Genomic DNA, 12,576 nt, shown 5'->3' with positions numbered 1-12,576 from the left:
TACCTATCATGTATAGCCTCACCCATAACTCATTGATATTCACTGTGCAGCTTTCAGAAGATAATACACCTCTCTAAATACCACAACAAATTGATCGAGGTGTCAGCTACTTAAGAGATTCACAAGTTGTGTAAAAAAACCTCAGTGCTTTCCAAAACCCTATTAGCATCTGAACTCGAATAAAAAGTAGCTTGAAAGAAATTAAAATCCATAATTCAACGAATAAGTTGGTAATGCACTGAGACACGGACGGACCTATTCATTACAGGTGTTGTCACATGAGCAATGGACTGGGAGATGTGATGACATGACTCATCAGTGCTGGCCCAATGCTGGAGCAGCTATGTGCATCCCTGAGCATTTGAGTGCATGTTTCCAATCCTCACTCCATGGTTACATTAAATATCAGAGAATGTAATTATGGAAATGGCATTTCAATATTTTTTCCATTATGCATAATGTATTGTTTCAAATTGTTGTTTAATAAAACATCAGCCTGTAGTTAGGACTAAAAATTTGACGGTAAGATTAAAAACTCAGCTGTAGGAGAAAGATTAGTTGCAAAGCAGTGGATGGTAATATTAAACATTGCATTCAAATGTCTCTCATTGTAGTATTGAAGCTCTTTTTTCATTGTAGAGGTCAGTGAATGCAACAATATTCTACTGTGCTTGGAATGCATATCCCCAGGAGCCTTAGCTTAATTTTGGAGGCACCAAAATAACATTTTTATTTGAAAATATTTTCTTTCTTCTTCCCTCTTCAAACTTACTGATTTTTGTAATTGCTCTCATGAGTCTCACGAAGAAGACTTAAAAAATATTATCTGTATTGTGCCTGCATAAAAGGGAGAAGTGCTTACTTTGCCATTCATGGAATATAGTTCAGGGATAAATATGTACTGTGAGAAATTAATCCAGCATTATAGATGAGAATGCACCAACATCAAGCAAAGTGAAGCTACTAGGTGATTAGAATGTATTAAAAGTGTAATTTTGTATATTTTATGTATATTAAAGTATTTTTAGGGTATCAAAAAAGTGCAACATTTTCAAATGCCTTTAGCCATGTGTTTATCTGACAGAAGTCAGGTTTTTCCTTCAATGTTGATTCGTGTTTACAGCAATAAGACAGTTTCCCTTAGCAGACCCACATCTCCGATAAACTAAAGCTTGAAACCTTAACGTAATGTGAATGTCATGGTATGCCATGGGACTAATAATTATCCATTTACTATGGTATTTTGCATTGGAGACTCAGTGGACTGCCGTCTTTGTTCTTCTCTCCACTTCAAAAAGTGATAAATATCATACCGTAGACAATATTGTTCAAGCTTAAAAAAGAAATCACAATTGAGATAATTACTCAAAAGAGGAGAAACACAGCAAGTAACTACTGGTACAACGTATCACTTGCACAATACTTAACCTGTTCCAAAATTAACGGACTAAAATCTTTGTAGTCCTTTTTACAAACTTTTAACTGAATTTCTAATGAAACATTGCTGATCTCCATGGAGTTTCTATATGGAAATAGGTTATCAAAGTAGGGAAGTCAAGTCTTCTGGGAAACCCTCAGCTCTTATACCTTTCTGGGACATCCAAAAACAGGTTTTCAAAGATGTGAAGATGTGCAAAGTAATGACGGGCATACTAAAGAACAATCTGACAAGCTTAGTCAGAGTCTGAAACAATGCATATCAGAATTTTAACTAGAGTATTGCATTCTTGATGGTTCTGCCATTAGAGTTAAAGTTTTGCCATCTCTCCCATTTTATAAGCAAGCATACATTAACATTTCAAAAATATGAGGTTATTTCTGATGTGATGGATACAAGCAATGACATCACTGTAGAGAGCTGGCTAGGCTAGATGCATCCCTTTCCCTTGCCCCTCTCCCCTCTCAAATGTGGATATATCTAGATATTTTCAAATATTGGATATTGCCTTTGACACTTTCAAAGTAGTCTGTTTCAACTACAACTAACAAGTCAATTTTAAATTCGTATTATTCAATCTATCTAAAGTAATATCAAAAATGATATATTCCTGTTTGTGTTACAACACAGCTTTGATTCTGTCACATTACAGTATCCTGTTGTCTTTTAAGCTGTGCAGCCAGTGAGGTAGTTTGAGAAAACAGTATTTTGTTTGATAAGTTTTAACATTTTTGCCAAAATACAGAAAATTAATGCTTCCAGCAGACTTTTTAATAATCTCCATATGGTTATATATTGTTTCTAGTGCCCTGAAAGCTGTCTAAATCCTCGGGTGGAATAATATTTATCAAGGACACATTCTATTTCAAAAATAGGTTTCATTGTGCTTTTATGCCCTTGGGTTTCTATTTTACTAACCAAGGTGATTCTGTGTTGTGATAGATCATTGCCAATTTAAATGATCTGTGTAATAGTTTTGAATACTTGCAGGTAAGCTGTGGAGGGGTTAAAGAACAGAACTCCAGTTCCACTGGAAGAACACTGCAAATCAGCTGGGACAATGGCAGTGTGTTTGTGCTTCAAATTGGTTTACCAGTTGAGTGGCAGAGTCTAGGCTTGAGCCCACATTTTCTCAATCCCAAACCTCCTGTATGAGTTATGCCACCTAGCGGAGGTGTTCACAGAAGTTAACCAGTTTGCCATAGTGAAGTACAGAAAATCTTCAGGTTAGCCACCTTGGGTTGTCCTTGAGGAAGTCTAAGTAACCAACTAATAAGTGCAGGTCCTTTGCCGATCCTTGTTGGTGAATAGTACAATGGGTTCAAAAACTTGCATATGGGTCGAAAGTCTTATCTTGAATGTTAGATTTCATGGCATCTATATAATGGAGGATATTGATTTAAACCAAATAAATTGTTAGAAAGGATCTTGTACTAGTTTCAGCTTGTATTCTCCATGATTGTTAATGGATCTGACTGGAATTAATGCTTTTTACCCTTCTGTTGGTTTTGTTTCCTGCTTTTATTATAGGAAACAAAGCCAGTAATAATAGAACCTTCTTCAATAATGAATTTAGTGAAAAGCCAGCACCCACTGCACACTGTGGATCAGGGTGAAGATAAGCCTGGAGTGCAAAATTCCTTCAGTTCTACAGATGAAAAATGTTTTGACAACATATCAATTGCATCTGAAGCATCTGAGAGCAGTGGCACTGGTAACTTGATTTTTTTTTAGATTGTGCGATACAGTTCTTTTGAAACCTTAACAGTTGTCTTATTAATTTTACTGCACATGTTGGAACTAGGTATGTGTCAGAAATTCCCATTGGATACAAAATTTATATAATAAATGGACTGAACTAAACAAGTGACTAACCAGCAAGTGTATTAGAATGACTGATTCAAGCTGTATAAATATTGAGCTCAGTGTGAACCTAACATGCTATATTATTTTTGGTTCTGGTTAGATTCCTGTTGTAAAGAGACAAATGATAATTGTACTTAAAAAAGCAAAGTACATTTAGGGACTTGTGCAGGTGCATAACCTTGAATATCTGTTGGTGTAGTAATTAGGCTGACCAAACAAATTATGTGTCCAACTGGCTCCAGTTCATGGAGTTAGGATCATGTAGGCTGTTGTGGTTGTGGTGTAGAGGGTTTTAAGGACCACTGAGTAAGACCATACTAAATTGAAGAGAGATTGTTGTAGCAGGAAGCAAAAGACTGGAACAGAATATTTTGTGAGTGAGTGGATGAAGACTGGAAATTAACTGCAGCTTTCAAAAAAGGGAAAGGTGGGTGAAACTGTGAATAAATAAACAATACAATGCAGTGTGGATGAAGGTGTATGTGACCAATCTCATTCATTATCCTCATTAGAAGCCCTGATTGCAGCATAATTCTGATGAAAGCATGACATTTTTTATCTGTTTGTCACTCAAGTACAAAGTATAAATTTGTGTACAAATTAGTATTTTTGCTGAGTTTAATGCATTGTTTGGGTAAGCAAGTAAGCCTGAAGCAAGGCTGCATTTCCTTTTTGAAGTGCCTTAATTACTTTTTAAAAATTTGTTTTAATTGGTTGTTATTATTAAATACTGCTCTCATTGAAAAGCTTCTAATGTCAACATTCAGATAGCCACAGGACAAAAGACTTCAATAAGTGCAGAAACATTTCAATCCACCAGGCACATCAGCTGTCTTCACCTTCACTAAAGGAAATACTGGCCTAGTGTGTCGCTCTGTTGCAGTATGCATGCCTCCTGCAGATAGCGTGTTATGACACTGCTGCTTTGTCACCGAGTTCATTTGCCTGCCATCCAATTTAAGGAGGCTGTGTTGATATGTTCAAGGATTTTGATAGATTGTAGGAAAATCAAGACTGAGTACTTAATTTTTAAGTAAAAGTATGTTTTGCATTCAAAAGCAGATTAAAATCTGAAGATTATTTAAGGATAATGTTTCCTTTTCTTTCAGGTTTATATCAGTCTAGTCCAGCTGGTACTGATGTTTGCTTTGCGAGACCGCACAACAGTACTGACAATAATGGTCAATGTTTCCTGGGTGCCAACGGGAACATTTTAGCACAACTCGGTCCACAGAAACCAGGAGCTATTGATAACCAGTCACTTGTAATGCAAGCGTCTGTGAAGGTATGGATGCAATGCCTCCAAAGATAGACAGTCCTTAAATTTACTATGATTTAGTTTTGCAGTTTTCAGAATGTTAAGTTTAATGTCATATAATTTGTGCCAAACATGTAAACTTTCAGAGAATGCACAGACCCATGATTCTCGGTGATTGGTTTTCAACTATGATGGACCTTGCACAAAATGTTCTTTAAGATCTAGGAATTTTGACAGCTCAATATCATCTTCACTCATGTAAACATTAGCAAAACAGTAACTAACATGTCCTATTCATATGCGATTTAAATGAGTGAAGATGTAATGTCCGGCAGAGCTCTTATAGTAGGGGTAAACAAACATGCTTCTGATCTGACATTCTGCTTGACTCCAGCTCTTGCTTCTTTCCAGTCAATTCAAGTCTTTTCATTGACCAAAGGAAGCTGCAAGGAGATATCGACAAGATGGTAGAATGAGCTAAAAAAAATGGCAGATAGAATTCAGTGACAGTAAATATGCGGTGGTACATTTTTGGTTTAAAAAAAATTGTAAACCAATAATTATACTTTGAATGGCAGAAAGCTGGGTGATATGTAAGAACAGCAGGATCTGGAGGTTCATATTTATAAGACCTTAAAAGCAACACCTCAAGTGGATAAGGACATAAAAGAAGCTAACAGAATACTGGGTTTTATGCAAGAGGTATAGAATATAAAGGTCGAGATGTTGTGGTGAATCTATATAAAACTGTAATAGACCACGGTTGGAATATTATGTGAAGCCACACTATAGGCAAGATATTGAGGCAGTAGAGAGGGTACAGTGGAGATTCACTAGGACGCTGCGTGATCTGAGGAAATACGAATATGGAGAAAGAAAAGAAAGGGAGTGTTTTCATTGGAACAGAGGAGATTAGGGGTGATTTGTTAGAGGTGTTTAAAATGATGAAGGGACAGGGCAGAGTAGATAGAAACAAACTGTTTTCTGTGATTGAGGGGTCTGGAATGACAAAAATATTGGGTTGAATCTTGCTGGAAAAATAATGGTGTGTTAATGCATGTCGTTATTAATGTGCAAAATGACCAGCAAGTTCAGGGGATAAAAAAAAATTGTTTTTCTCAACACTGTGCTCTGGATTCCTTTCAAAAATTGGGAACCATTAGTCATCCTTGAAAACACCATGGACTCTATTTTCAAATTTTAAAATGGGTAGGTTAGGGGCGGGGTGGGGGAAGAGGGGCATTGAAAATTGCCACCATTTCAGACCTACTCCAACCTGCCCATTTCCGGTTTTCATAAGGGCGGGACAAGGGGTGGGCGGCCAACCTGCTCCCAGGAGGCGGGTCAGGCCTTAAAACTTTTCCAGGATGCTTCAGGCCTCCATTTTTAACTAATTCCCCATTTCAACCCCGGGGGACCAGGTTCACTGGACCTTCTGTTTTACGCCTTGTGAAAGGAGGCGAGAAGGCCCGAGACTGCAGGTAAGTGCCTAGAAAGGCACAGTTTGTGGGCCCGGAGGAGCAGGAGTGGTTCCCCAAGGCCCAACAAGCCTACCTGCACCGACCCGACCGCGGACCCCCGACTCCAACTCTGACCCTGATCATCCAACCCTGAACCCGATCCTTCGACCTCCGACCCTCCCCCTCAACTACCGTGGACCCCCGTAATGACCCCTGATTTCCCCCCCCCAGGACTGACCCCCGATCCCATCCCCCATGACTCGCGACCCCCTTGCCCATCCATGCCCCCCCCCCCCCCAAATGTAAACAAAGACTTACTTGCAGACGTCCTCCCCCTGGCTGATCTCCCGTCTGACTGAGACCAGCCTGTCAATCAGTCGGACGGGAAACCGACAAAAAAAAAATTAAAAGACGTTCTTACGTCAAAATTGTAAGGACATCCGGGAAACCCGTACTATTGGGTTTCCCGACCTCAAATTGACCCCCCCACCCCCTTCCTGGCTCTGTTTGAAAATTGAGCCCCATTTCTATCATAATTACACTGGTTATTCCTGGTATAATTCTAGTTCATTTTTGCTTTCCCTTTTCCATGGGAAATATTCCAACTGTGGCCTAATTAATGTCATGTACAAATTCAACGCAATTTCTTTACTTTTATATTAAGTATTCAATATCTAAAATCCAGAAACCCTTTTATCCTTTTTATGGCCTTTTCTAACTGCACTTCTCTCTTTAAAGATCTCTGCATCTGTATCCCTAGATCTATTTATTTTTCTACTGTTAAGAGTCACGCTTGAGAGTTTCCCAGATGTATTCCTTCACATTTTTCTGCTGCCAATCTACCCACTCCACTATCCTGACTTTCTTCTTGCAGTCTCCTTCACAGTTTGCCATGCTTTTTAATTTGGCATCATCAGCAAACTTCAATATTGTTCCTCTTGTGCCTACATCCAAAATACTTTTATAAATGAAAAACAAAAGACCCAGCACACAACACTAGGGCACACCACTACCCAGATTCTGCCTGTTTTGCTTTCTGTCCTCTAGCTATCCCTTTATGTGGATAATGCAGCATCTTCCTGCAGTCTTTCATGATCTTTGTTACAGTTTGTCATGCAACCTAATTTGGTGTCAACAGATTTCGATGAAATGCCACAGGTTCCAATTTTCTAGGGTTACTCTATCGTTTTATCATGTTTGTGAAAATGACCACAATTGTCCTATTTCCTTTTTTGTATACTTTGATAAATTAGAGTTGTTTTTCTTGTAAAGGCTCCTACATTAACTTTAGAGGGTGGACGCCTGAAACGGAATCCAGCTTTGGTTCGAGGCAAGGACTATGAGATTGTCCCAGAGCCTGTGTGGAGGGCATTATATCATTGGTATGGGGCAAATCTGTCTCTACCAAGGCCTGTAAGTTGTCTTTACCTTTGGATTTGTTTTCAGTGTTTTTAAATTTGAAAATTGTTGAACAGTTAATCTACACATGTATGTGTACATCCAGTTTTGTTGCAGTTTTATGGATTTTTTCCAGAAAATATTTGCAAGTATTTTAGAATATTTTATGGACTTGTTAATTAAGAATGTGCTTGATGTTTATAAAAAAAATAAAAAGACCTTTTAAAATAACTTGAACCTTTCATGAGCAATTAAAGGAAACATTTATTTTGAAATGGCTCATTTATTTACATAGAACTATATCCCAAAATAAAAGTGTTTTAATCCATTGAGTTATTTGTTTAGAATGTAACTGTCTTGATGGTCTGTTTTGGAAGCATGAAAAGGTTGCAATCATTTGATACCAATCTAATCAGAACACAAATGAGAATGTTTTTTCTTTTATTTGCTCTTGCAATGTGAGCAACACTGGTAAGATAATGTTGCCCTGAGGATATTAAGAGTTGTCCACTCTTGTAGGACTGGAGTTACATGTAGGCCAGACCAGGGTGGAGTTGGCAGTTCCCTTCCCTGAAGGACATTAGCGAACAAGTGGGTTTTTACAACAATCTGATGGCTTTTATGATTATTTTTTGAGTTCCAGCTCACACATTACTAGATTTAGATCACAAATTACTGTGGTGGGATTTAAATTCTCAACCTCTGGGTACTATAACCACTAGGCTATCATTCTGTATTTGCCATGCATAATTATGCATTTAGGAGTACACTGTACCAGTACATGTTTCCACAGATGCTGTTGCCCTGAGATGGATGCTTAAAAGAAGTCTATGAAAAGCAAACTATAGTACTGCATCTTAACACCTAAACCCCCAACCTCTTTTTAATGATTTAATCCGTCATGGAATAATTTTCCACTTTCATCTTTAAAGCCTGTACTTACATTATCCCCTTAGGAAAAACATGGGAGAGAGTAAATTAGTTTTTATTTGGTTACAGGAGTTGACCTATTATGCTATTCTAAAATAATTCCAGTCATATAACTGTAATATTTTAGAATATATAACTGTCTGAAATGGATACTGATTAGTTTAATGTTAGGGAATTTAATAATTTGATTATGCATCATCTCCAGCTTAATTTTAATATTGAGCACTATCAGAGTCCAAAACTGCCAAAAATAGAAGTTTTTATTTTTTGAGCAATGGATATTTTTGTTCCTTTACTGTATTTTACTTTGCTTAATGACATATATGTCTGCAAAGATCTGAAGTGTTCAGTAACAATATTGAATTTTTACACACCTGTTATGCTGCCTCTTGGTGAATCAAATGATTTGTTATCCCACCAATTCACTGCCTCTGGCACTTTTTATCCAAAATCTTGGTAATTGGTCGCAAATGATGTTACACGTGCCAAGTATAGAAATTTGAGAGATTCTTTGTGGCATCAGATCATTTGCTGCAACCATGTGATCAAAACAGTAACTACTAATTTTCATTTTTCTCTCTCGCCTATTAGGTCATTAAAAACACAACGAATAATCAAGCAGAGCTGGAATTGTTTCCTCGCTATCTACTCTTCTTGCGTCAGCAACCAGCTACACGTACACAACAGTCCAACATCTGGGTGAATATGGGTATGATGAGCCTGCGAACATTTCCTCAACATGCATCTGGAGGTAATGCAAGACTGCAGCAAGAAAGGGGAGCCATTGGCTCTCTAGTTGCATTACATTTTCAAACCAAGGTTATAGTTTCTCATTGAGGTTTTCTTAAAATCCAGACGGCCAACTCGGGGCCGCTTGTTCAGGAAAAGCGGTAGAAATGACACAAAGCTAATAATGCATGCATTTTTGACTTATCCCTAATTAAGATTTGTTTTTCATATAAAGCATCATTCGTGTTTGCTCCACAAACTGAAGACCATGAGTTCACAAATTTTAGCACTGGATCATCCGAGAACCAGCGACCATATTAAGAGCACATAAACAGAACAGCCATGGTGACCAACACAATTTAATATATATAACCCAATTGCATCATTAAGTGCAAGTGGACAGTCGATCAGGAAAGAAAGTTTCTCAAAATTAAGTTGATAGTACAGACAGCTGAAATGTACCGAACTCTTGCTGCATTTACAGTGCTTGTAGGTACTCTTGAGCGGATCCAGTGCTTTGTGTGTGCTTGTTTCTATCCCTGAACAATGGTTTGGAGAGGCCTCCTACGATGACCTTCTGTGATTTACCCCACAGTGATTTTTACGAAATTGATCTCTGGATTAAATTTACCAATCTGCTTTCTTGCTGTAATCTTACATCTGTACCTCTTAATTTGTGATTTAACTGATTTATTTTTCTTATGCACTAGCTTTCACCTACAGTGTCCCTAGCTGTAGGCTTTTGTAATTTACATACTTAATAATTCCCCAGACAGAGAATTATATTGTTAAACAATCAAATTCTTTGCAAATTTAATTTTTAGCCTTTACTGTGTTCTTTTGAAGGAATGAATTTATAATCATGTTTAACTTTGGAAATTCAGCTACTCTTTGTGGAAAAAAAATGGTCATGTACATTCTTAAATTTATTTTAATTTTAATTTGTCCTCTTCCTCACTGCCCCAGTTCATCATTTCCAGGTCTCTGCCAACCCTACTCTTTAACTGACTTTGTGTAAGATTTTGAGGTGTGGGCAGATTTCCCCATCCTCCCTTTGGGGAAGAGCTTTGCCTATACTCAGTGACATTCTCTGATGATCTGACTGAGATTAGGACCTTGCTACACTGAAAATTCTTTATGTAGAAACATCATTTTATTATTTGATAGAACATGTTAGATTACTAATCCATTATGCCATTGGTTCACTAGTTTTTTACCTTAAAATTGAGTTCATGCAAGAATACCAAAGAGCAGCTGCAGTGTTAAAGGAGACTGATTTAGGTTCCTGTTTGCAAATAGAAAATTCTAACCTTGTGTACATGTGATTTAACTGTCTTCAAACATCACAATTAATTTGATTTAAAAGCACAGTAATGAGATACTATGCTTAAATTGTTTTTTCCATAAAATCTACTGTTATACAGAAAACTATTTCTTGCAATACAACAGTTTTGTTTTATTCGCTATTTTATTATATTAGCAACTGCATTGATTTACAAACCAATCAGAACTCTGTGACAGTTGAATCATCTGCTTTCTGATTGAATTGAAATTGCTATATTAAATCTTCTACTCAGTGTTTCTGTGGAAAACAATCAATATGATGGACATTTAATTATCAATATATACATTAGATAGTTTTATATTTTGGTGACTTAGAAATGAGATATCATAACTATTAATGGACTGCAACAAATGTAGGGAGCTTATTTGATATTCTGTTTGATAACTGAATACTATACAGGAATTAAAACAAAATGTATAAACAGTATTGGAAGTGGGTAGCCTTATTGTTACAGTTCTCTACTTCCCAAACAGACTGTAAATGACTGTAGTTGAAATGGGTTTTATCTATTTTCAGTCAGGATAGTAGGTAAAGCTCATAATGGCAGTGTGTGTATGAAGGAAGATTGGCCTTTTTTACCTTGCCTTGTTATAAGCGTAGCTTGTAGTGGCATCTAGAAAAATGTCATCTCCAATGGTCATGCAGAAGTGGATCCCCTAGTGCAGTCTAGGATAGGATTAGCCTGTTACATTATTTTATATCATGGCTTGTATGCTTTCATCTTAAAGTACTTGTTGTGAATTTAGGAAATGTACCTTCACCATCCTCTCCAATGAAGCGAGTGTTAGCTTACACAGGCTGCTTCAGCCGTATGCAAACAATAAAAGATATACACGAATACTTATCTCAGCGGCTTCGAATAAAGGAGGAAGACATGCGACTGTGGCTGTACAACAGTGAGGTAAAGGAACACTTGTAATGTTCGGTGCTTGGATTGCATTGTGTTGGGGTGATCATATTATATGACACAGTTGTTTTTTTTGTAGAACTACCTTACACTACTGGATGATGAGGATCACACATTAGAAGATTTAAAAATTCTAGATGAGCAGCACTTGGTGATTGAAGGTAAAGATGATGTTTTTCAAGAACAGCACAAAGATGATCATTGAAATTAACTGATACGTTTGGTAATCCAGGGTCCATATAAATTTTTCATTTGTGAATTATAGCCTATATCATGGGAACCATTCAGTTCGTCAAGTCTCCTTAGCTTACTGCATGGTAAAGCAATTTTAAAACATGTTTTCGGCCTTGGAGATAGAAAATGTTTCCTCCAGCTTACCATTTCCACATAACTTTATTAAGCTGTTGATATTTAAAGTATAATGGTCATCTAATATTTTGGTTGCCTGGGATGACCAAAGTTATTGCAAATCTTATTCCCTCACTGGTACCTTAAGTGAAACATTTATGTCACATCCCCCATGATTAGGAGTTGAGGATCTAAAGATTGTTCAGCCAATGTGAACAGAAAGCTAGCTAAGAAGCTCAGCTAAAATTATGATATATAAATGTTTTGGTATTTATATTTAAATGCTCCAGTTAAAGGAACATGCCAAAGAAGGCTCACAAGAACCATGCTTTTGAGTCATGTATATCAGCATGTTGGGTCAGAAACTAAGTTGAAACTTAATTGTTTCATGTGGCACTTCCAAGTCCACAGGTAGTCAGTCAGGATGGTTGCAGCCATTACATTCAAACTACACTCATTGATGGAGTCTTTTGTCCTTGAAAATTACACTGGTTGAGTATCCAGCCCAACTGCAACTTTTGAGTCTGGAGCCAAGCACAGATCTGCTTTTTATAGTAGTGATGTATTGTTATCACCTCACTTCCCTTAGCAAGTTGTGTTTTTCTACTTTTCATTTCTTGTCAAATAAACTTGGAGCAAGACTCTGCACAAGATTTTTTTTTGTTCTGTGCCATTTTCCTTATTAGATTTTCAAATGCATCATTAGTTAAGTATTATACATTGGGTATACTATTCCTCTCTGAAATGCAATGAAATCAAACCTGGTATCACTGCAGAACAAATCATATGGTACATCAATGTTTCAGTTCAAAGCGCATGATTCGATCACAGGAGTTTACGGTTTGCTGTTCTCTGTTATAATACCATCACTGATTTTAAAAAAACCCTGTATAATTG

At 37.1% G+C, this 12,576-nt stretch overlaps 1 protein-coding gene across 2 annotated transcripts in view; it reads left to right on the top strand.

Annotated features, from left to right (window-relative positions):
• The window catches only part of usp32 (ubiquitin specific peptidase 32), a 169,313-nt gene that overhangs the window by 128,373 nt on the left and 28,364 nt on the right, over positions 1-12,576 (top strand). Inside the window, exons 13-18 of one of the 2 annotated variants that reach the window (XM_068008208.1) lie at positions 2,969-3,152; positions 4,414-4,589; positions 7,295-7,435; positions 8,942-9,059; positions 11,171-11,325; positions 11,411-11,492. In XM_068008208.1, the coding sequence (XP_067864309.1) occupies positions 2,969-3,152; positions 4,414-4,589; positions 7,295-7,435; positions 8,942-9,059; positions 11,171-11,325; positions 11,411-11,492 (856 nt within the window). Of the gene's footprint in view, positions 1-2,968; positions 3,153-4,413; positions 4,590-7,294; positions 7,436-8,941; positions 9,102-11,170; positions 11,326-11,410; positions 11,493-12,576 lie in introns of both variants that reach the window. The other variant, XM_068008207.1, reaches the window with a different exon arrangement.

Source organism: Heptranchias perlo, chromosome 28 (assembly GCF_035084215.1).
Source record: "Heptranchias perlo isolate sHepPer1 chromosome 28, sHepPer1.hap1, whole genome shotgun sequence".
In the NCBI taxonomy this organism is placed as follows: Eukaryota; Metazoa; Chordata; class Chondrichthyes; order Hexanchiformes; family Hexanchidae; genus Heptranchias; species Heptranchias perlo.
This window is presented reverse-complemented; position numbering and strand designations above follow the sequence as displayed.